The sequence below is a fragment of the Drosophila nasuta genome, chromosome 2R (assembly GCF_023558535.2).
Source record: "Drosophila nasuta strain 15112-1781.00 chromosome 2R, ASM2355853v1, whole genome shotgun sequence".
NCBI classification, from domain to species: Eukaryota; Metazoa; Arthropoda; class Insecta; order Diptera; family Drosophilidae; genus Drosophila; species Drosophila nasuta.
Genome location: NC_083456.1, coordinates 25,678,818 through 25,704,382, shown reverse-complemented (window position 1 = coordinate 25,704,382; position 25,565 = coordinate 25,678,818). Strand labels below are relative to the sequence as shown.

General features: G+C 37.3%; 1 protein-coding gene across 12 annotated transcripts; it reads left to right on the top strand.

The window, feature by feature from the left end:
- The first annotated feature begins 4,150 nt into the window (after window positions 1-4,150).
- LOC132784486 (G protein-activated inward rectifier potassium channel 3) lies at window positions 4,151-24,635 on the top strand. 12 transcript variants are annotated; one of them, XM_060790125.1, is made up of 6 exons: window positions 4,151-4,404; window positions 5,368-6,045; window positions 21,791-21,905; window positions 22,214-22,955; window positions 23,015-23,251; window positions 23,309-24,635. In XM_060790125.1, exons 2-6 carry the CDS (start codon window positions 5,579-5,581, stop codon window positions 23,839-23,841), a joined length of 2,094 nt encoding a protein of 697 aa, XP_060646108.1. In that variant the 5' UTR covers window positions 4,151-4,404; window positions 5,368-5,578; the 3' UTR covers window positions 23,842-24,635. The 12 variants fall into 12 exon arrangements, with proteins under 12 accessions (XP_060646108.1, XP_060646109.1, XP_060646117.1 ...); XM_060790126.1 differs by having other exon boundaries at window positions 4,153-4,404; window positions 22,235-22,955; XM_060790134.1 differs by lacking the exons at window positions 4,151-4,404; window positions 5,368-6,045 and adding an exon at window positions 10,459-11,750.
- Window positions 24,636-25,565: the final 930 nt, after the last annotated feature.

Below are 25,565 nucleotides of genomic sequence, written 5' to 3'. Positions count from 1 at the left end.
TACAACAATCACGTTGAAGTGCCATGCACCTGTCCCGCTGATTTTGTTGCTTCTCCTGTTCTTCCCCTCTCTCTCTCTCCTCTCCTGTCTGCTCCTGCTTTTGTTCTGATGCCTGTTACGTGCCTCGACAGCAATTTATTGCATTTATTGCCCAAGGACTTGCTGTCCAGCCATATGCACACTAAAAATATATTGCAATCGAGTGTGCTAGACTTTAGAGGTGTTCATTGCATTTTTGTGGGGAGTAAAAAAGTATTAAGCATGCAAAATTTGATTGGATTGCCTTTGGTGATATTTTAAATGTTTTAGAGGCCTTAGAACATGGTTACTAAATTTGGTGATTCTAGCTAGTATAATAGCTGAGATGTAGGTCTTCAAACACATGGACAGACAGACAGACGGATGACATATTAGACCTGGAATAATGCAAGTTTTGTAAGAATCAAAATAAGTAACTTTCGATACCAAGAAAACTTAATTTATTGAAGTATGAGTTGAATAAAATATGTTTCTAAAAGTCAATTACAGAAATCTAAGTTTCACAAATTCAATATCTAACAATTAATGTAATCATTTAACACTTTATTAGTTTGCTATATTTTCAGTTAACTTCAAGTTAAGATACCCTTCGTTGCTTTCTGTCTAGCTGGTATAAAAGATAAGCAACTGCAATTGGGTCGCCCGAAGTATGCAACAATTTATTCAGCGCACCAAAAATACTTCGCAATAGTAAAGCACACATGCAAGTGTGTATGGGTGTGTGTGTGTAGGTGGCTGTGTTTGTGTTTCCTTCGTTGGGACAACACGTGTAAGTACATTCATTTCGAATGCGCACTTCTAGTCGCATCTCCACGTGCCCGTCTTATTTTTGGAGCAACTTCATGCGTTTCTCGATGCTAATAATAACGCAACTGAGGCGTAATCCGCTTCGCTCCCCTTTTTGGACCCAATTACTGACGGATTGACAAAACGTGTATCGTCCTTGAAGACCACACACACGCACACTCACACATACACATAAGAGAGTTACATACGCATGTCTAACATTGAGATTTGCGTTCGCTTTGCATTCACAGCTTATGAGTATTTCCTCTTTGTTGTAAGTAATTGGCATCTTTAGGTCTTTGGGTTACGCCCCCACACGATTAATTTCCGCTGATTCGCCATATCATGCTCAGCTTTAATAATTATAAAACAATTCAAGCTTCTTAATTTGCCTTTGTTTTTTGTCGTGTTGCGCGAATCATCAATGAGAGAGAACGAACGGGTTTACGATTATAGACAGCATTCTGGGCAAATCTTAAGTACACACAGGGCTGGAATAAACAAAGGGCGGGTATTATACAAAAGCATTTCAATTCATACCTTATATAATAGAAAATAAAACAATTATTAAAATTATTTTAAGTAATTTCAGGAGATGATATGAATAATTAAAAAATAATAAGAGGAATCGCATTCTGAATATCAAATAAGTAATAATAGATATATTCAAAATAATAAAAAATTAAAAAAAAACATCAGGAATCGAATTTTAAATATCAAATATGTAATAATTATAATAATTATTATGATAATAATAGGAATTCCATTCAAAGCTCATAATAGGAATCGAAATTTAAATATCGCGTATGTAATAATAAACATATAATTCATTTTAATATATTATTCAATTTATCAGAAATTATTCTGTTACCAGAACTATTTTGTAATCTTAAAGATCTTGTCCAGTTATTCACTTCGCACCTGTTCCATTTAAGTAGAAACTGTTTATTTTGTATAAAAATCAGAAAAGCTATTCGAAACTATTTGCTTTCCGTATACTTTGCTGTCAACACATCTCTGCATAGTCGTATACTAGATATCACGAGAACTAAATGGATATATTTGTATGTATGTAAATGAGTAATGAGCAATTGACGTCAGGCGGAGAGCGTATTTGAAAGCTCATAAAGAAATATTGGATGTAGAAGAATACTTAGTATACCCTGGTATGAAAAAGGAATTAGAATTGAGAGAGTACACAAAGAATATAAATATCAAAATTGTATGGCAACTTAAATACTCTTGAAATTTGAATAATATTTTATTTTATAAAAATTAAAATATGGTAATATCGTAAGGTTTTTTTTCGAATCATACCATAAAGATTTTTATAGAGTATTTCAATGTCGTGCAAACTCAAACGATCTCGCTGAAATAAAGCTTTGCTCCAATTAAAGAGATTCAAGTGGAATTATAAATTAGTTTGACATAGGAAATCGTAATGTATTTACATGAATCTGTATTAAACGGAATCGATGTAGTGTCAAAGATACCGCGAATATTTTATGAATGTAATGTGAATATAATGTGAATACGCGTGAATACATTCAATGTATTTGAATTAATGTAATCACTTTATTGACTGGCTTATTACGTACAAGTGTCTCGAATCATTTTGCATAACATTTTGATTTATTATTCGCTTGTGTAAAATGAATGGCACGAATAAGGGAATGAATCACTTTTATTCGTTGTCGCTTTTATTGTTGTTGTTGCTGCTGCACGTTTGCTGTAACCATTCAGTTATTGTACTATTATAATTCTCGTTGTGGAGTGCTTTTTACAAACAAATGATTTGTATACAAAACATGTGACACCTTGCACTTTGCACTAATTGCATTTGCATTCAAATTCCGAGGAAGCAATTATTGAATTGTAAGGGGAACTAAGTTAGTACTAAAGTCATGTGGGTGGCAACAATTTGCATTTGGAAAGCTTTAAGGAATGCATATATTGCATTTATCTATTCTTTTGCAACTTTGTTGTAGCATTTCTCGTCAAGTTCAAGGATAAAGTTGTGTACTCTACAAATCTATATTGCACTCAGGTTATATGATATAGCTGCATTTTCATAGTGTAAACAACTGTGACAACGTGTGCGGCTGTCAAGGGGAAAGCAAACGTGTAATGTGAACTTCACGCTTAATGTTTGCAAAAGCTTAAAACCCAAAGCGCGTGTCGAACTGCGGGAGAGAGAGCAAAAGAGAGTGCGAACTGAAGAGAGAGAAGGAGAGTGCTTAACTCGAAGAGAGCGATGGTAAATAATGAATACTTAAGCGAAGCTTCTGTTGCGCTGCATGACAGATTTATGATCAGCATTTTATCAGACGCCTGTGCGACACCTGTCCAACTTGTATCAACTTACAACACTCATAAATACTGTTGATACAATGATTCAGTGCTTTTCGTTTTCCTATGATCAATTTATGGCGTTGACGTTTTGATTGATTCTCTAGGGTAATTTTTGTGTCATGTGTTAAGAATGAAGTGATGTGATCAGTTCGACAGGCGACAGTGATATCTGTCTGCTGACGTGCGACAACTTTTGCACACTGCACAAGAAGCTCGCGTTTAGAAAAAAAAAACTTTGCATACTTTGCGGACACACGAAAGGAGTTGAGCCTGGGGAGAGGAAATAAACAGCTTTTGGTCTCACTAGCAGCAGCAGCAGGTTAGCAACAGCAACCGGTTCTCTCGCCACTGAGCTTTTTGTTTTTGTGTGTGTATGGTTGAGTATGCGTTTTTCGCCTGAAATCTCAGCATCTCGGAATTGATGACTATTACTCTGGGTATTGACGGCAACTGGCTGTCAGTTGCCCAGCGACGGCGGCGGTGTTCTGACACTTTTTGTGGATTTGGCTTTGGCATGCTGAAAAGCCCCGTGGCACAAAAACAGCAAAAACAACAAAAACAAAATAAAGCACGTGAAGTACAAAAACAAAGAACAAGCCGAACAACGAGAATGCTAACAGCACTAGCAACAACAACAACCGCAACAACAAGAACAAGAACTACACGAAGCTGCTACGAGTGCCGAAGCCAAAGCCGAAACGATGCCGATGTCGTTGATGCCGATGACGACGACGCCGACGCAACGCCGACGCGAACGCCTCGTTTACCAACTCGATAAAAGTGTGTGTGCTAGATGACGCTACCGTTACCGGTCGTGATTGTTTGCCGTTGTTGCTGCCGCTGCTGCTGCTGCTGCTGCGTCTGCTGCTGCTGCTGCTCACTTTTGGATAATAAAACGGGCAACGAGCACTCGAGCGCCAAGTTAATTTGCAAACGCTGCTCATACGCTGCGGAGGCAAGAAGCCAAGCCAAAAAAAACAAAACACGAAAAAATAAAAACAGTAAATCGCCTGCGGTTCGCAGTTTCCCGGTTCCCCTCTTTCTCTCTCTCTCCGCTTCACTCTCTAGCCACGCACAGATTGACAGTGTGGCCAAAGCGCGTGCGTGCTCAACGTCCAGTTGGTCACACAAACAGAATACAGAACACACCAATACACACACACGGACGGACGCGTTGAGTTCAAAACAAAACGGCAGCAGAGCAGTCTTCATCTCGTGTCGCTCCTCGTAAGTCATATTTTCGAAATTGTTCGCATTGCGCGTTCGCTCGCATTTTGGAACTCGGCGCCACCAAAGGCGGCCGATTTTTGTCGCGCGCGCTCGTTTGCTCAACAAGTGCTTCAAATAATAATAATAATAGAAAAAGTATTATAATAATAATAATGCTAGTTGAAAAAGAATACAAATTAAATTAATATTATTAAAGAGTTAATATATTTTCGAATAATAATGGAAATTATACAAATTACATACAGAGTCGCAGCATAATTAAAGCACTCCAAATTGTTTTTGTGATTTTCGCACGTTTCAAAAAGTGAAATCGCTTCAATTTCGTCGACTACAAAATAAAAAAAGTAAGCCAACGGTCAATTAAAAAAGTATACGACAATATATGTGCGTATTATTAGGTTTATTATACTACTCTTTTCAATTTTCAAAGTGGCAAACATGTAATTTGCAAAAATATGAATATGTGTGTGTGTGGAAAATGCGTTTCAAACACCAAGTAAAAAATAAACATGCATTTATTTTTAAAAATACGCTTTTACGAGCATTATTTATAAACAATAAACACAACACAGCGAATACTATAAACAATCAAAACACGATTAAATATTGTGAACATATTTGTTTGGGCCAAAAGAAGTGTGTGTGAAAAATTAAACGAAATTAATAATTAACACAGCTTGTCTATTTCCATGGCTGTTGGCAGCTGTGCACAGTTTGCATTTACGGCCAAAATATTATATTGAAAGAGTGCGATTTCAAATCGAATCAGATTATGAATCATAACTAGAAATAAATTGATATTAAAGAGTTCATAATTCTTGCGAATATTACAAAAATTACCAAGTTTATGATAAACATTCAATCGAATATTGCAAATGTATGAAAAATAATCGAAATTAGGAATGTTTTAAAAGGCAATTTAAATATGCAATCAATGAAAAATTTCTCAACTGCTTGCAGAACAAAATCGCTTCGATGAGTGTGACCAGAGTGCTTCAAAGTGCGACCAGCAATTTGCACAATTTCCCCTTATAACGAATGCCCCAAACAAAACAACTTCGCTAACAACAACAACAGCAACAACAACACCGACAACTTCAACTGCATCCAAGACCAAAGTGAGCTTCAGGCCTCAAGAAGTATTCAATAACACATAGAACTTAAGTAGCAAATGCCAAATAGAATGATTATGGACAAATCGGAGGCTGCAGGCGAAAATGCCTGGACCAAGTTGCTAGCTGATGACAAGAGCAACAGCAAGAGCAAGGCGCCAGTGATTGTTAAATTGGGCAACAGCCACAAGGCAACAGCCATAGACAAGGAGACAACTCCACTCAATGTCGAACAACTTGCCACAACAACAACAACAACAACGACAACAGCAACAACACCATCGAGCATCAATCCAGCCACCATCAGCTCCAGCAGCGTTCCAGATGCAACGCCAGATGGCGGCGTCAATGTGGAGCAGACCTACAATCGCACTGCGACTTATGGATCGGGCATCCACAGCGCCGGCGGCGAGTCAAGTGGCAGTGGCACGTTGCTCTCCCGCAAGGAATCGTTTCTCGGCTCATTCCACAAGCAGCTCAGGCGATCGATCAAAGCGGTCAGCGAGTCACCTGGACCATTAACCAGGTGAGTTTCCTATAAAGATTTTAGCATACCAAATTATACTTATCATGATTCCTTAATGGATACCTTCTCTATATATGAATTCCTTCTCTATATAATAATATAATAGATATTTAATAGTCTAGTCAGAGTTTTTATCTAAATTCAAAAGTTTTCACTTTTGGTTGCAGAAGTTTCTTCAAAGATAAATTACTTTTCTATTGCTAAAGTTCATTTTTATAGTATTTCGTTTTTTTTTTGTTTTCTCTTGTCTGTTTAGACAACAAGTAAATTGTATAAGTAACATAATCAATATTAAATTAACAGAAATAACAGTTTTCTAATGAGCCCTGCTCTATTTTCATATATTGTATAACATCTTATCACTTGAATTTCTTTATAAATTTCATTTTAAATTAATAAGTTTTTATAAGATGCTTTAATAGTTTATGTTCAGTCAAGAAAATTTGGTAGAACACTTCATATTTGTTTATTTAATAAGTTTTATAGGATTTTTTATATAGTTTGTATTCAGTAAAGAAAATTTGGTACAGCATTTAATAATTATTCAAGTGACAAAGAAAATACAAATAGTAGCTGAAATCTCCATCAATCATCTATGAAATGTTTCCTATAAATTCTTTTCCTATTCAACATTTTTCCATTCGAAATTTTGTTGACATGTTCACCCAATTTTCTAAGGATTTCAATTAAATCTTTCTATATCACTTTTTTGAGGACTTTAGTTAAAATTCTCATTCATAAGTATTCTCTAGCACTTAAACATTTTTATGGATTAAAAGTTTCTCAATACAAATTGATAAATTTTAAACACACATAAAATGTCGACTGCATCGATAAGAGAAAGTTTTTTATTATTAAACTGTCAGTTAGCATAGCATACTTTTGTGATACTTGCAAGATGCTGCTTACAGGGTATTTGACTGTAAAGAGCGTGTTTCTCAAATATCGCGCATACGCCATGTGCACCAGAAATTGGGCCAGGGCTCTTTGCCAAAGATGATGCGAGAACATCGCTTGAATGCGAAACAAGTGAAACACTTTCTTCTAAATATATAACAAACGAATTGTTTGTTGTAAGTTATTTCTTGTTGTTCATGCTATTTTTGGTCAAAGTGAACACAAAGTTCCGTTAGCTGGTTAACTAAATAAAGACACACCTGTTGCTGGGATTACAACTAGACAATTGATACGTCAGCTTATCTCTCTCTCTCTCTCTGTGTCTGTGATACGCAAATGTGTCGCATAGAAATAATACAAAACTGTGATAATGTAATCGGGGGCTTCAAGTCATTTGTGACCCGTTTCCCTCTCTCTCTTGCCCCTTTCCTTGCTGTGTGTCTTTTGTCAGCGAATCAGCGTCAATGGAATGACATGAGTGCCATATAAAATAAAGATAAACTTGCAGTTGATTGGATGAATGACAAAATTAAATTATTTTGATTTAAGGCCGTCGGTGGGTGGACAATTAAATATGATTTCCGCCTGCTGTTTCGGGTCGCTTACAAGCGAAAAGCACAAGCAAAAAAAAAAACAAAAACAACAAATAAGTTTTCGGGATGCCAAGCAACAAGTGAGCTGGTTTAATTGGGTTAGACGCAGTTGTAGATATCAAAAATATTAGACTAGAATACTCGTACTTATTCGCCCCTGACATTACCAAGCACAAATTGTTGTCGAGTAGTTCTAAAGCAGACAACGCTCATATTATTTGGAGTCAACGACTCGCTTGCGGCACCTTGGCATTAATTTGCATAAGTAAGTCAACTTTTAATTGTAAATACTTAAGCGATAAACAAACAAACAGATACAGATACCGAAGCAGATACAGATATTTCGGCACAGTTAGAAGCTAATGCGCATAATTTTTGATAATTTATGAATTCATTAATTCATTTTGCGGCTTCAGTTCTTAATTCGGCAAATATTATTTGCTCATAACTTAATTAAAAACGTGTTAAACGCCCGCTGGCAACATTCTCATTCTCATTCTCGAATCTCTGTATATCAGTTATTTTTTTCTCATTTCGATGTTTTTTTGGTTGTTTTTTTCATGCATTTATTTTGGCCAACTGCCAATGGGGATTTCCTCAAGTGGCATGCTGCTCAGCTGTTGCCGGGGCAACCAAAGTAAAGTGTTATGCCTAAATCGATGTTTTGCTGCACAGTGTTGTTGTTGTTGTTTGTCCACCTCAAAGATCTACACAGCGTGCTAATAGCGAATGCAAATTGCTCAGTGCTAAATATAGACAATATGATTGGTGTACTCGTGCTTTTATTTATGTACGCTTAGTTGTCATGCCGAACAAGCATGCTTGGCCCAAAAAAAAAAACAACACAAGCAGCAACAACAAATGCCAAAAATTGATATGTGGCTATTTGTTATTATTTGGCTATTGGCCACTCAATTTGTTAAAGGCTTACTCTGCGCATTTTATTGCTTTCTTTCGCTTGTATCATAATCTCGTTTGTTGACATACACGGCGTATGATTAATTTTCTTAAAAATTTCTATTGATTTCTCCAGCAAAATGCTTAAGTTAATTATGCACATATCAAAATATTGATAAACAGGTATTTCGCTGCTTTTGTTTGGCAATTTTAGCTCGCATTGTTTTCTGGCCTAGCTGACAAACATTTTCGGTATCTTTTCGGAAAGATCTACGCAGCTGATTCATCTCGCAAATATTGTATATTCTGAAAGTGTATTTATCATTTATCTTCAGAAATCATAAATATTATTCGCACCTCTTCCTGTTGACTTTTCTGGCGAGTAATGAGTGCTTTTACTTATGATACCCTGTGGGTGTTTATAAAGAGGTAGTTTGACTAGAAACAGGGTTAATCTTATTGTGTATTTTATCAGTATTAAATACTTTTTCTCAAGAAGTGTTATTTTATAATTTTGATATTATAAATAGAGAATTTTTCAAAAATTATTACTGAACAGTCAATAATTATAAATTTAACAGGGTATTTAGCAGTCAACTACTTGAAACATTTTCAAATTCAATCAATATTTACAACCAATCAATTTGAAGTTTCCTTTGTTCGGTTGACACTTTAAATGTTAAGTGCAAATGTAAACATAACAGAAATTAAATGTTAACAACAACATTTCAATAACATTCTGTTAATTAACTTTGCGAGGATTCTTTCAAAAGTATCTTTAGTTTCTCTAGCTGATCAGCTGCTGAAGTCATGACTTTTTGCGTCGATGGGTATCAAGAATTGATTGCAAACACTTTAGACTAGATATGAGTATTATCAATGGGCAACTTTGTGGCCGTGTGCAAAATCTTTCCGCTTTTTATTGCTTCCGCTGATAACTGCAAACGTTAAAGATGTGATAAAAACATCAAATGGAAATGCAATTACAATTAACTCAATAATGTTCAATTACGTTATTGTTATTTAATAATATGGAAATTATCTTTGATCTTCAGTTTGCGTGGAAGTTGAAGTCTGGTTCAAAAGTCGTGCTGTAAAACAAGAATCTCAGCTGATTTGCATAAATGCAGTGCGCATGCAATAAATGGCGTCCTAATTGGCAAAGATTGTTGCCAGCCGCTAATTACCTTGGTTGGCTTTTGAGTTGTGAGTTGTGAGTTGTAAGTTGTGTGTGTCGCAATATGGGAACAATTAAAAAGTATTGAAACAGCCGCCGTAAAGAGTCGCTTCACGTTGTAAATGTGTTTATATAAATGTTTACTTTGCGCTTTACTAGACTTATACTGTATACTAAATGCAGTCAGTATATACAATATAAGTATTTCATATATACTATGTAGTATAATATACGACTTTACACTTATACATTACGTATACGTATTGAACTTGCCGACTATTGTCCAAACTCGCGATTATGCGACGCCATCGCTTGCGTCGACGTCGACAGCGACGGCGACGGCGACAGCGAGCTTTATTGTGCTGGCGAGTTAATTGCCTTGATTTAAGCTCTGTTGTTGTAGGGAATGTTCAGTCTTCCTGCAAATTTCTGCAGTCTTAGCGACGCGCTAAAATTTACAGTTAATTCTGTTTGCGTTTGTCGCATGGCGAAACGCGCCGGCATTTTGTTGCTGTTGTTTTTGTTTGCTTTTCATATTTCGTTTCGTTTCGTTTCTTTTTTTTTCTGTGTCGCTTTTGCGCTTTGTATAAAAAATAAGTTATCAGCTGTTGTATTTCATTTTGGCTTCGCGTCCGCGCGCACATTTCTTAGCATGTCCATGTTATTGGTGTTGTGATTGTTGTTGTTGTTGTTGCTGCTGTTTGTTTGTGTTTAGCAGCATGCGGTTGTCACTGTCGCCGTCGTCGTCGTTGGCAGCGACGCGGCGTCTGCTGCTATCGTTTCTTCCCACTTAATACTTGAAATTGAAATAAAAAGCAACAATGCTGTCAACCGAGCATTTCAGTTTCGATTCAGCCGTCTTCGCTGAAAGTAATACACACACCTGCGCTGCGCTCTGTCAAGAAACCAACGACAACGACAACGACGTCAACGTAGAGACGCGACACAGTTTGTTCTCTCGCTCTCTGCGCGCGTTTTGCGCTCTCTCGAACATCATCTCTTCTACGGATTTGTGTGCTCTCAGTTCGTTGCACGATCGACGCGACGCTCTAAAGTTATTTTGAACGCACACACATAATTTGTGTTACATGCAACGCGCGTCAGTTGCAAATGAGGCGCCGCTTAAATAATTACACTAAACGGACAAAACGCATAATAAACCATTTATAATTCGTCACGTTACGTTAAGTTACGTTAAATTATATATAGTGGTATCATCAATTAAATCGTGAATAGTTCCGCTCGCCATCGACCGGAACAGACGCTGTGCAAAATTATGCGCGTTTTTGTATATTTCAAAATCAAAACCATATTCGCCTTTCCAACCACAAAAAGAACGCATTTCTGATAAAGAGCGAATTTCGCTTTGAGTGTGATTTCAATAACAACAAAACAAAAAAAAGAAAGAGAAGAGTGTGTTTGTGTGTTGGCAAATATCAACAAACAGCAGCGCAACAACATCATTAAATATCCGCTTGGCAATTCCCATACTTAACCCAGCAACACCAGATCCAGCGATAACGTCACCCCAAGGGGAACCCAGTATTATAAAATCCAACAAAATAAAAAAAGAAAACAGTGCTCGAATCTTTTGTTTCTAAATACAAATATCAATTATTATAATTGTAATTCGTTCTGTGCTGTGTTGGTGTTTTTGCTGCTCAACGTCAAGGTTGTAACAGGAACGGGGAGCCAAGAGCTTACAGCTGAGAGCTTTTTAGTATTTTTTTTGGTTTTGCCAGCCGCTCGACCGAGGAGGAGCTGTCATTCGTCAGCATACAAAACACACACACTCGCATACATACGTATAGAAACACACACTGTGAGATATATAAACATATTTCGTCTTTGTATTGCTGTCGCCTCTGTTGCTGCTGCTGCTGCTGCCGTCCGTTACATTTTAGTCGCCGCCGCGTCAGCGACGCCGCGTGTTGTCGCCGCGTTTTCGCCGACCTCAAAAACTACTACAACAAAAAAATCAAATAAAATAAAACTAAATAAAAAACATTCACATCAATACAGTTTAGTGTTGTATAACGCACGCGCGTGTATTGAATTTAAATCATCTTTTGACAACAATTTGCACGCATTTCCAAGATGAAGCGACTGATGACCTGGGAACGGGATCTTGTCGATGCGATGTACGAGTAAGTTTTGTACACATACACAAACATACAGTGCAAACAACAACAACAACAACAACTTAAAAGCTGTAAAACTGCGCTTGTTTATGTGTGTGTGCTGCTGCTACTAAACGATACGATTTCATTTATCCAAATCACTGCCATACATGATGCATGCGCATAATTACCTATAAGTAAAGTATAAGTTGTTGTAGTGCAGGTTTTCAAGTGCATTGCAGTGCATTGTTTTGATTTCAATTTCGATTTTGGTTTTGCAATGTGTTTGTCACTCCTTAAGCAATAAACTTGTTTCAATTGCATTGAACTCTCAAGTGTATGACATTTATTTGTTTGTGTCTTGAGTGTACAGTTGTAGTTTGTAGTACAGTGTATCACAGATGCCAAAAAGTCTATGTTTTATAATACAGCCGAACGTTGTCGTCGTATACAAAGCATGGCATGAGAATGCGCAGCCCAAACATTGCATGGCAACCCGAAATAACAAAAACAAAAACACTAGCAGCGAGCAAGCTCTTATATTGCAGCTGTTGGTCCGCGTTGTTATAAGAGTGCCAAAGAAAACAAAAACAAACCGAAAAACGCATGCATTCCATCCATGCGCCGGTCACTCAACAGCATACTGTACTCCAGGCATCACTCTCTTCTTGTTACCATTCCCACACCCACGCCACACTCATTCACACTTGCACACAGTCTCTCACTCTCATTCTGTGTGGGTTATGCGCCTCTCTGAGTGTGCTCAATGGCCTCAGGAAGTTTTGACATTCGACTCATTCGCACACGCATTGAACACCAATTTGTTTGGCATGTCGAAGCGAGAGGGAAGGAAATTTAATGCCGCTAGCGGAATTTAAATGCCGGCATTTACCTTTATAAATAAATTAGAGGCCGGTAGAAACGTCTGTAGTATTAGTAGTAGCTATGTGTGTAGCAGCACAATTTGTTACCAATTTGCTGAGCCGTAAATCTAAGGGCTTTCAATGGGGGCAGCACACTTATTTATTTATTCAATTTTACTGTATGTGTATCATATCTAAATCGAGGGACTTTGTGCAATTGTTGTCGGTTTCCAAATTAAATTATTAAATATACTTATACCAGGTATATAGATAAAGATTTGTAGCTCAAGGCTTACAGATAATAAGTGTACAAACATATAACGTATGCATATATAATCGTATATGGTATGACAAGTCTGGTCAATTAACACTTTAACCCATTTTTATAGCCTGACAGTTTCACTTGTCTCTTTATAATGCATAAAGTCCATTTGCGCCACAGTCAGAAAAGACATATTGATAAATCAAGCTCAGACTGTACCCGTTTTTATACAACGCATGCCATCCCATAAGTAACTGACATCGCAGTATTCAACGTGTATTTATTCGTATTATCGTATTCCGCCGTATTGAAAGTGCAAATGACAATGGATTTTGCACGTTTCTCGTCTCGCACATAACTCTGTCCGTCTGTCTGTCTGTCTGACTGTCGGTCTGTATCTCTGTATGCGGCACCTCGTAAATATATTCGTATATAAGACGCTTAAGTTTTGGGGTATTGTAATTTACACATGTAAATACCCCAAAGATATACACAGTACATTGTGTATTTACCTGTGCGAAAACACTTTGCTGTGATCTTCTATGCACTTGTTTCCCCACTTTTGTGCCAACTGTACCATATTTCATTTCATTATACCCTGTATTATAAGGGAAAAACTATTTTGGTGGATATGTGTTTAAGATGTAGTGAAGCCAAGTTTATCTGTCGATCTTTATGGTCTTGTAAGTTTTTAAATCAAAGATGGAAAAAAGCGTTGTTGTATACATTAGTGAAAACGATCTAGGAAACTAGAAAAAATCTTCACAACAGTTTTTTTTGAAGCAATTATCTTAAAAGAGAATAAATTTGTACTTCAAATGGTTATTTTTTAAATCGAAATATACTTTAATTAAAAATATTCACGATATTCAAATTTGCATTCCCAAAGTTTGACAATAACTCCAGTTTTTAAATATAACAATAAAAAAGTAATGTTGTTTTCCAATTTTAATTATAGAAATTTCATATAATATAAAGTTCAATTTCATTTTAAAGTTATTTCTGATTGTATTGTAAAAATATGGAATGCAAATTTTTATGATCAAATATATATTGTACTTTGAATATCAAAAGATCATAAAAACCCTGGGTATCGAGTTGTCTGTTCCCAATGACTATAGCGTTTTTTTCTGTTGTTTTCTTCTGTTGTCTTTTTTGCAAATTTGGAGATGTAGAAAGCGTGTAGTCATTAGCTTAACTAACGGCGCATGTGGTGGTTGATCATCATTTTCAGCAGGTGTCTTTAGAGTGTCTTTCAAAGCAGCTGACAAACTCCCGAGCTTCGGAGCTGTCACATGCCATACCATACATTGTACTTACTATACTATATATATATGTATATGTACCATATGTGTATAACTTATGTGTATGGTCTTTTGGTGTTTGCCGGGCTTATTTAGCGGCTGTGTGGACTTTGCTGTATTATTTACAAGCAAGCGCGAGACTGCGTCAACTTAAACAGATAAAAGCAGACAACACACATACACATACAGAAAACAAAATAATGCCGACCGTGACCAAATCATGTTGATAAGACCGCACACAAAATGTCTCAGCCAATATTGCGCATTTATTAGCACTTCTTCCCCAAAAAAAACCAGACCAGAGACCAGAGGTGTGGAACTGGGCCTTGAGAACTGAGCCTGAGAAAGAGAGTCGGGCCCTGAGGGGGCATGACTCATTAAAGATGCCGCTCTAGCGACAAGCTTATTGGGCATGTCATACAACAAGAGATACAAATAAAGATACAGCTACAGATACAGATACATATAGATATAGATACAATCGGAGATACTCATAAATATAAATATACTCTTACTCTTACTAACAAATACAAGTTTGTTTGCCTGAGTTATTCAAATGCTGAAGTTTGAGTATTCGCATTTATGAGGAAAGTTAAACAGAAAATAAATACTTTTTTTTTCGGCGAATCGTGCTTCTGATAATCACTTATGCAAACTCAGACTCAGACTCAGACTTTATCTTTTACCTTTTTCCATGACAATTCCGACAAAACGGTTTTGACATTTTCCTGTCACTTGCACGCTTTGCGGTGAAATATTTATGGTGGAAAATCACCAGACTTGACTCAAAACGCAAAAAAAACACAAATATCTTTGCTAATTATATGCTACATTCATTATCTCTCCCTCTCTTTTTATTTTTTTTTTTGCTCGCATGATTTTGGCGTGACTAAAAAGTCAAGATTAGCGGAATATATAAACGATCTTAATTATAGAACTGAGCTCGGTGGCAAAGCCGCAAGATAAAACTTGATTAAGATCATGCGAATTAGCAGGAAATGATACTAGGCTTTAGTTGGGCTATATTTAAGATTGTTTTAGCTCTTAGTGACATCGTATAGAAGTTCTAAACTATTGATAATTAGCATCAAAATGAGCAATGCTTAAGATATTTATTGTGTTTTTAGTTCTAACTGGAAATGCATAAATTTTATACAAATGAAATCATTATCGTTGCATTAAGATGATTATAAAATATTAAGCTGTCAAAGTTTCTAGTTAAAACAAACTTTTAGTGTCAATAACCTGAACTACAAATTAATTTATGTTGAGCAACTTTTACTCAAATGCAACTTTAGTTTGTGTTTAGTTTAGTTTTTATAGATTTATGCTGGACTAAGGTTCAAGAAACCAAAGATCAAACTTAAGCTAGCTTAGTTTTATGTTCCAATGAACTAAAAGTGCTGAGCACAACATTTAACGAGAGTTCTTTGAACTCTTTCCTCCACAATCTGAACAAGGCCAAGACTCATATCTATGTGGCTTAGTGAGATGCGTTGTCACTTGTTTAGTTTCATTTTTATGGCCACAAAGACCATAAAACAAAAGTATTAACGCGGCTACTGTTTTTGGCCGTCTCCAAGTTGCTCGCTCACATACAATACTCGTATTTTAGTCATAATTATGAATATAGTACAAGTCCACTCATGGTCTCCGTCGCTGGGCTATCAACTACAAAACATTGTCCCAGATGCGTCACAGTATTGACGTCACAACGTTTACAGAACTGTTTTGTCCGACTCCAAGCGATAAAGCCGCATATCAAGTGCTTGAGTAATTAAGAAAGCAAGTCGGGTAATGTTCATAATATTCAGTTAAAAAAAAAGTTACTCATGGCGCTATAAAGCCGGTACTTTCCTGGCGTTTCTTTACGACGAATTGACGTATGATTAGATATAGGAATGTTCAAATGTCTGGGCTTCCGAACCACTCGTAATACTGGTTTGACCAACTACAACCAATGATCGATGCGGTGCGGTAAGAGGTTATAAAACTATAAATATGCTGAATGTTAATGATGGCCAAAGATTGATCGTACATAGTATTTCGGAAATAGCTTTACCATCCAACTTATATGATCATCGATGCGATAATAACTTTATGATCTTGCTTATAAATTTATTTCACAATCGATCACGACGCGATCGCTGTCGATATCTATTTGGGACTATATTCAAATAAATCTAATCAGCTGAGAATTTCATATTTGTAGAATTTCACAATCAATTAGAACTGATTCAAAAGTTTTTCGTTAGAACTAAATTAGTTAGTAAGTATTCGAGTGATTTATTATCTATTATTTTAGAACAGGACACATACTATATAGAATGGGATCTGTGGCTATTTATAATCGAATCGCGACCAAAGACCAAATGCTCTCACTTGGCTAATCGGTTTTTTTGCATAGACAGCGGGCGGAATGAACCGGTTAGAGGGTGTTGCCATAAAGCAATGCGGAATATGTGGTATATTTATATGCATATATGTATATGTTCAATCCTACATATATGTTTTTCTTCTTCTGAATATTATATATGGCGCTATTTCTGCGTTGCAGAATATTCTTTTTGACAAAAGCATACCAAAAGAAAACAAATTCAAGAAAGAGTTTTGAGATAGGTTTCAGCACAAATTAAAATTACTAATTTGTATCTCATTTCTAGAGCAGTTTTTGTTAAACGATTTCACTGCTAATTGGAAATAGCAATTACAATAATGATGGGGTTGAAGATTTACGATCTGCGAAAAAGATGAATGATCTAATTTCTGTCAAAATTTCATTACAAAACATTCCTAAATGATATTCGGGTGTTTTTATCTACTAAACCGTAAAATTCTTGACCAACAAAACGTGTCAAACATTTGTCATCGTATTGATATAATGATACTAGCCTGTAAATGTATAGAGTTAATGAGACAGACATTAGATATTATATATATAATATGATATGATAACTGTTCATAGATACGAGTTGTGTGTTATGTCCACGGTCGATCTACATACGAAACATGTGCAATTGTGAATAGAATTGAATAGAATGATATTTGTTTTGTTGTGTGTGGTGTCGGAGAGTGAGAACAGAGAGAGAGAAAGAGAGAGAGTGCAGAGTGTAGAACGAGTACAGCTAGAAAAAAAGAGATATCGAGTGTGGGTGGATGAAGGGGGACTAACGTGGGGGTACTTGAACTGCCGCCTGCTCGTAATATCCACATAGATATTTCGTATTCGCATTTGTTCATTCGAGAATTCGTTTGTTGTATTCGTATATTGAGTTCAATTCAATTCGCCTGCCAGTTGGTAAAATGTTGCTCGATCGCTCGGTTCACATTCGAAAACAGAACAGAACACAGAAACCGAAGCAAAAACAGAACTACAGGAATACTCGTGCTTTCGTAGTACAACAGACTTTGCTATAAAGCTGATCACATATAGAACACAAGTACAAAATTGTGCCCAGTTGAAGGGGTTTTGCTGTTGAGAATCTCTCTGATCAAGAACAAAAAAAAAAAGTGTTAACAAAATGCTAAGAAATGGCTTAAATAACTTCTTGGGCTGGGGCTTCTCGGCTCGTCGTCGCCTGCTGCAGAAGCATTGTCTGTGTTTTATTTTTATAACAATGACAAACTAGAACAAGAGAAAAAACCCCAACGAAACGCAAAATTTCAATAAAACATCAAAAAAAGCAAACGCAATTCAATATCTCAGTATTCTGTCGTTGAGTATTCTTAATAATAAGTGCGGCTTAAGTGTTTACAATCTGTCGACAGATCACGAATAATCGTTAACAACAACAATAATAACAATAATAATAATCGCAAGATGTCCGAGTTGCGTCGCAGTTTCAGTCGTTTATCGATGATCGTTTATCGGGCGACGCATTCCAGCGAACAATCCTGGCGCGAGGAGTTGCTCAGGTCGGTATCGATAACAGCCAAAGAACTAGAACATTTATCGAACAATCGCTCAGCTCATTACAATTGTCAAATCGATCAAATGAAGAATCACACAATGCAATATTTTGTGACTCAACCTCAAGTATTTGTTTGTGTTTGTTCAATAAAGTATATACTATGCAAATCGAATTTATTTAAACAAGTGTTCTAGCTAGTATATATATCTATGGCATATTTATGCAGTATATAGCGAGGATCGTTGTTGTGTACATTTCACTCTGAATGCTGCCACAAATATTTGCATGCAACGCGTTTTCCAGGCGCTGTTTACATGCGATTATACAAAAAGCATAGTCGCTATAAATATAAAAAAACGAGTATCTATCGAGCATCATCTTAACAATATCCGACTATATACTCAACTGTACAATTCATCTTATATACAATATCTACTCGAAACATCTGCTTGCGGCCATCAACAAACTCAAATAAACTGGCTAAAAGGGGTTCAAACAACTTTAATACAAAAACCTGGAACAGATCCCTTTAAGTTCATCCACCGAGAGAACAACAAGTGACCTCATGACTTCTATATATCTGTTGCATTTGCTGATAATCTATTAAGGGAAACCCTGGCATTTTGCCTATTTCGCAAATAGTCTCCAAAAATTTATGAGCACTTAAAATTGATTAGTTTTTCCATAGCTTTGTAGTCTGAAAATTTCATAGAAATGCGCTAAAAAACACACAAGCTGCGTATTAATCAATTAGCCAACTCATTAAGGATCAGCGGGAAGTGTTTCGACTATAGCAATTTATTATGCCAAGTATTTGTTAGTCGAACCAATTAGATTGGTATTTCACAGCTTAGCACCCAGCTGATCAATGTCCAAAGGTGGCACTTGCATTACGAGTATTTGCATATGACAGCTCTATCAATAGATATTTTTACCTATAGCTGCTGTTGTTGCACTTGCTAAGTATATATCTTTGGTTCTGACATTTGGCATTTGCAACTTGGCAATGTCTTGTGTGCTTTTGGTCATGAATTATATGCTGACAACATGTAGCATATATTTGTGATATTTCCAACAATCCTCAGATCAGAATGTATATACTACTATATAGTATATAGAACATTAATTCAAGTGGAAATTCGTTTTGGGCCCAAATGACGTCAATGGTTTTCATCGACTCTGCTCGATAAATTTTTTGTTTTTTTGCTGTCTTTCCCGACCTCGGTCAACATTATATAGTCAAGTTTTATATTGAACACCGATACTTCCGATTGCAATTGCATTTGCAATTACAATATTCGATTGGCTATGAGCCAAACAAACAACAACAAAAAAAGAAGAAGCTTTCTCGGCCTATTCACAAAATCCAACCTTCGCTGATTAGCCGCAAAGTTTAGACCATGTCTAAGGTCAGTTTTCCCCTAGTTGCCATTAACTTTTTCTTTCGTTTGTTATTGTTTTTTTCTTGTTTTTTTTCGTTTTTTGTTTTTATCTGGCATTTAATAGACCGCAATTAACCGACTTCACTTATCGCACAAAGTCGCTGTGACGTCATAATTGTGTTTATACTCGCATCGAGTTTGGTGTTTCAACTATCGCATGAGTCAGTGCGATTCTTTTGAACCTGCTTCGAATGCCGTTGGCAACAGCAACAAGAGATCAACTCAACTGCGTTTCTCAAACTGCCTTCAGATGTTTAGTCACGCTGCAATTGACAACAACAAAAAAAGTGCAAAACAAAAAGGCAAAACAAACAAAATGACGCTGCTGAAACCAGTTTTTTTGCATGACATTACTGCTAACAAAATAACAACAAATATCAAGAGCTTTAGGTCCTAAACAATAAATTGTGTTGTCAAATTTGATGGTGTTTTTCGGTGAATTTGTTTGAGCTGTTCGTCATTTGCTCGAGATGATGCGCAGATGACTGATCTTTTAGGCGGAAATTTAAGACTTGGGTTTACTAAGGTGCAAATAAAATGATAAATTTCGTTTTCTATAAGTCCGAAAAGTTTTACGAGTATAAAATAATATAAGTTATAAGCTAATCTATTGTCAGTATTTTCAAATGCATAACTACCATCGTTGCACTGCATGCACTGTCTGCATTTTTACTGCTTGCATTGTATGCAACTGCAAGCAGTGTGCTGAAGACAACTCCACCAATGCACTGCTTATCTGTTGGCAGATTGCTATTCATGTTTATCGCCTCCCTTTGTGATCCGCCCTTTGTAAGTGGAGCAAGCTCAAACGAATCTCTTGAGTGAGAGAGAGAGAGCGAGAGCTTTGAGTAAGGGGAATAATTTGCATACGATGGCAGAATGAAACGGGACAAGTCAGAGCAAAGCATGGCATGCTGATAAAGCGTGCAATATGTAATGAAATGCCCTGAAACTGAAACAGAAATGCAAAGTCAAAAAACAAAAACAAAAACAAGAAGAACAAATGCAATTGCAAAAACAAAATAGAGTGTCAACAAGTTGTGTTGTTATTGCTGTAATTCGTTACGAGTAAGTAGTGATTACAGTTACAATTACTGAGCGCGACTTCAATCGAGGCGTCGATGGCGCTGCCAAATCATCTTCACAGTGCAATTTTGACTTTTGGTTCGCGCTCGTCACACAAATCTCCTTACTGAAAGCTCTAAAGGCAGTGAAGCAGACTTACTGCAGTGAGAGCTTTTGATTGGAATTAGAGAAAAGTGATCCTCGACTATAATTAATTTGCTGCTAATGATTGTTTAAACTAATTACCTCACTAATTATCAGCTCTAATGTTTTTATACCTTTACATTATCGGTGTTGTGTGTGTAGTGTGCTTTGCAAGCATTGTGCTACAGGCTGTACTCTGGTAATTATGCCCAGCATTATAATACAGAAGTGGAAAATAAAGAGTGAAGTTAACTTTTTAAAAGAAAGATAATTTACTATGAACATATTCTTTGATTAGCTGCTATTTATGTTCTCGGAAATTCAGAGAACATTATTATTTGCTTATTTCTCGTTGTTGTTCTTTAAAAATGATGTGCGGAATAACAGAATTGCATATCTTTACAATGTGCAACAACATTTCCTGTTTCGCTACAATTTATCAATCACAATGATGGCATTGGACAATCAGCTTTCACATTATGAGTAAATAAATCTCTTCTTCTTTTTGCCAGACATCTGCTCTTTGTGCGGTATCCAGGGAATTTATTTATTGTTGAATTCCCTTTTTCTCCAATCTCTGGCAATAAAATATATGCATTAATTTCAATTGCTGGTAATCGCATTAACTAGAAGCTGGACAAAAGTTTACTAATGATCAAAATTCCATGACGAAATCTAGCTACAGATGTTCAGTTGTATTAGTATTATTTATATACATAGTGATTGAACTTTAAGGAGATAGCAACAAATGTGACAAAAATAAACTTGACTCTAAGACCACACACAGCTTCACACTGTTGATTGTAGATTACGTTCGAATTCGGCTGCTGGAACATTGATTTATATATAGAAAAGCGATAAGAGCAGCAGCATAAGTCGTCGAATATTTTGAGAGCGCTTTAAATCGCTCTCTTATGTAAAAAGGCAATTGCCTAATATCAGAAATACATTTCCCATTTCATTGTCCTCATTTTGCACGCTCTCTTTTGTTATTTCGAATGCCGAATCTAATGTGAATGTTCTGTTTTGCTTTTGCTCTCTCTTTCTTTGGTGGGCGCTCTCTTCAACAGGTATCGACAGACGAGATTCAGTTCACGGCGTGTACGGAAACGTGTGGTATTCAAGCATGGCGAATGCAACGTGGTGCAAGGCAACGTGGCGAAGCGACGACGTCGTTATCTGCAGGTGAGAGGATACACACTTTGATATCGCTATATATATTTAGCTTAGCGCTATACAACTAGAGGTAGATGGATAGAAACAAGTAATGTACTAATTAATGGTGCTCTAACATTAAGCAAAGCTAACAACAACATGTGCCGGGTATTTCTTATGCAAGCTGCTCAACATTTAAATATAGATATGTATGTATGTATGCTGCTGCTGCTGTAGCTGTTGCTGCTTCGCTCCAAATTCAAGCAGTTCACTAAATTGGCAGATAGAGAGAGATAGAGAGAGCTGATGTAAATTTAATTGTATCTCCTCTTTAAAAGCATCTCTATCGTTTGTGGCAGGACATCTTCACCACACTGGTGGACGCACAGTGGCGCTGGACGCTGCTCGTCTTTGCCGCCAGCTTTGTCATCTCGTGGGCCTTCTTCGCCCTAATCTGGTGGACGATAGCCTACGCCCACAACGATCTGGAGTATATACATTTGCGCAACACACAACCCGACCTCATTGTCAACATGACGCACACGGTTTGCGTGACCGAAGTCAAGGGCATGATGACCGCTTTCCTCTACTCCGTGGAGACGCAGACCACGATTGGCTATGGTAATCGCTATGTGACCGAAGAGTGTCCTGAGGCCATATTCACCATGTGCATTCAGTGCATCACGGGCGTCTTCATCCAAGCCTTCATGGTGGGCATTGTGTTTGCCAAGCTGTCGCGTCCAAAGAAACGCGCCCAGACGCTGCTCTTCTCCAGGAATGCAGTGATCTGTCATCGCGATGGCACGCCTTGTCTGATGTTCCGCGTCGGTGATATGCGCAAGTCGCACATCATTGAGGCGCATGTGAGGGCGCAGGTGATACGCAAGAAGGTGACCAAGGAGGGCGAGGTGTTGCCCTTCTATCAGCAGGAGTTGCATGTGGGCGCCGATGGTGGCGAGGATCGTTTGATGTTCATTTGGCCCACGACCATTGTGCACAAGATCGATCGGAATAGTCCGCTCTATATGCTGTCCGCATCGGATATGCTCAAGGAGCGCTTCGAGGTGGTTGTCATGCTGGGTAAGTTGAGGAGTTTATCTCTATGGAATACTTACTTACTATCTCTACAATTTCTTTAGAGGGTGTCATCGAGTCCACGGGCATGACGACGCAGGCGCGTAGCAGTTATTTGCCCTCGGAGATTCTGTGGGGTCATCGCTTTGTGAATGTGGTGTCGTTCCGCAAGGAGACCGGCGAGTATGAGGTGGACTACACGCTGTTCAACAACACCTACGACGTGGATACGCCTTTGTGCAGTGCCAAGCAGCTGGACGAGGTCAAGTCCGAGTATACCAGAAGCACCAAGAGTGGGTTAGGTATGTACTTGAATCCCTTAAGTTGGATATCTTATTAATTGTGCTCCCCCTCCTTAGTTCCCTTTGCGGATCGCACGCTCTCGGCGGCCAGCATGTTACAGCGCATTGCGTCGGCTGCTTCTGTGGATCATCTGGATCCGGCTAGCGACGAGTCTCTGGACTCGGGACGTTTGCAAATCCGCTCGCATTCCATACCGAACGGCGTGCTGGCCAGTGAACTGGAGCCGCTCAATAACAATCACAATCACACGCACAGCAAACACGGCGCCTCGTTCACAATGGGCGGACACAATATCTCCATAACGACAACGGCGCCGAGCATACCCAACCTAACAAGTATTAATGAGAGAACCAACTCCGGTAATTCCATAAACAGCAGCAACTACAACAGCAATAACAACAGTCTCAGCACCCTCAATGTTGGCACCGGCGGCAATGGGAGCGGGAACGGGAGCGGAAGCGGAAGCGGGAATGGTGGGGGCGTCACCATTGTGAGCAGTTCGGGCAATGGCAGCAATCGAACGAAACAATCGAATCCCCGGCGATTGAGCATTAAACAAGATCAGCTGCCCATCGATTCCATGTGCTGATATTATCTTCACAGCAACTGCGTCCGATTGTGTTGAGAGTTGTTGCGTTGCGTTCCCCCACAGACTCTCCACCTTCTCCTCGTCATCCATGCGCGATCTGATGTGTTGTATTCTAAGTATAGGCTCATAGAATTCTAATTACAAATTTAGTTCTAAAACAATATAATCATAATAATAATAACAATTCAGAGCAGAGGGCACAAAACTGCAGCTCTGCGTAGCTGTGACAAACCTAAAAAAAAAACAGAACCCTAAATAATTGCGCGAACCCTTAAAAAAACAACCGAATCCGGAGGTTACATCCATTGTTTCCTATCCCCCATTGGATCGCTTCTGGATTCTGGACTTTTAATTGATCGATATATAGTCTATTTTTTGTTAGTGTTAGCTTTAATGAATTTATTATACAAATAAGCATTGAATTGATATTACAACCCAAGAACGATATATAAAAAAAAAAACAAACCACATATACAAATTGATGAAACCAAAATGCTGCAACTTCCTTGTACGATATTATGTAAAGCTCATAAATGATTAATATTAAACATAGTTATTTAACGTAGTGCAAAATGAGAATAACATGTTGATGAATTTTAACGATAATTGTTCAATATCTCAATTGATTACTCACTGATTAACTAATTATACAAAATGCATAAAGTCTACATAACTATATTCCAAATTTTAAAGCATGCAAAATGAATAATGTGAGAATGAGAAACAAATAAATTATATGAGCTTCAATTGTTATAATGTGTGGACAATAAATGGAATGAGCATATGAATGTTAATTGATGTATTTTATTTACATGCGATATATATAAGTGTCATTAAGATTGTAAAAATGAAAGACCGAAAATATACATACACCTGAAACATACAAACACGTTTTTTCATTACTTCTAAATTACATTAAAAAATATTTAACTTCCTTTTTAATAATCCAAGTGCATTTATTTTTATTTAAATAAAGTTTTAAATTACAAAGAAAAATATATGCACTTGCAAATAGGCATAAAAAACGAACAATTAAAATTGGCTTAATAACTGAAAATCAAATTTTAACGATCGCTTCTGATTTGAGCGAACAATTCAAATTTAACGATCAAACAGCTGCACTTGAACTCAACTGTGAAACTTTCACACACACACACATACATACATACATTTATTAATGCACTGAAAATTAAAACAGCTGCTTGCTGTCATTTCTGTTCGCCTGGTGTTTCAGCTGGTAATTCAGGTGCTTTCGAGCACTGCAGCTCGCAGCGGACAGAATCACACATGCACTCACATACATATATCATACGACGTACATCACACATACATACATACATACATCTTACATTACTCACATATACCTATTACATAAGCATCCATCCACCCCATTGGAAGCTGCGCGAGCAGCCAAAAACCGTCAAATCACCAGCCCAAATACCAGGCAAACAGAAACCAGGAGAAAGCAGCTGTACTTCATTTGAGTCAAATTAATTGCTTGAGTGAAAATATCAGAGTTGAGTGAGTCGAGCCTGAGCGAGTAACTGCGCTAGAAAATTAATGTTGCATACTTTTAGGCTGGCGAAATGCTCAAAAACTATTGCATACTTTTACGTCCAAATTTATTATTTGAGTCGAAATGACTTGAATAGAATACCGTCAACATTTTGTTTAGACGCCTAAGAAATTTTACCACTTTAATGAAATAAAACTCAATTAATTCA

Bases quoted from the DNA above. Each gene is read 5' to 3' on its own strand.
- LOC132784486 (XM_060790125.1), top strand. From the start codon at position 5,579: ATGCCAAATAGAATGATTATGGACAAATCGGAGGCTGCAGGCGAAAAT. The intron at 6,046-21,790 runs GTGAGTTTCCTA...TCTCTTCAACAG, and splicing joins TCACCTGGACCATTAACCAG to GTATCGACAGACGAGATTCA. The intron at 22,956-23,014 runs GTAAGTTGAGGA...CAATTTCTTTAG, and splicing joins CGAGGTGGTTGTCATGCTGG to AGGGTGTCATCGAGTCCACG.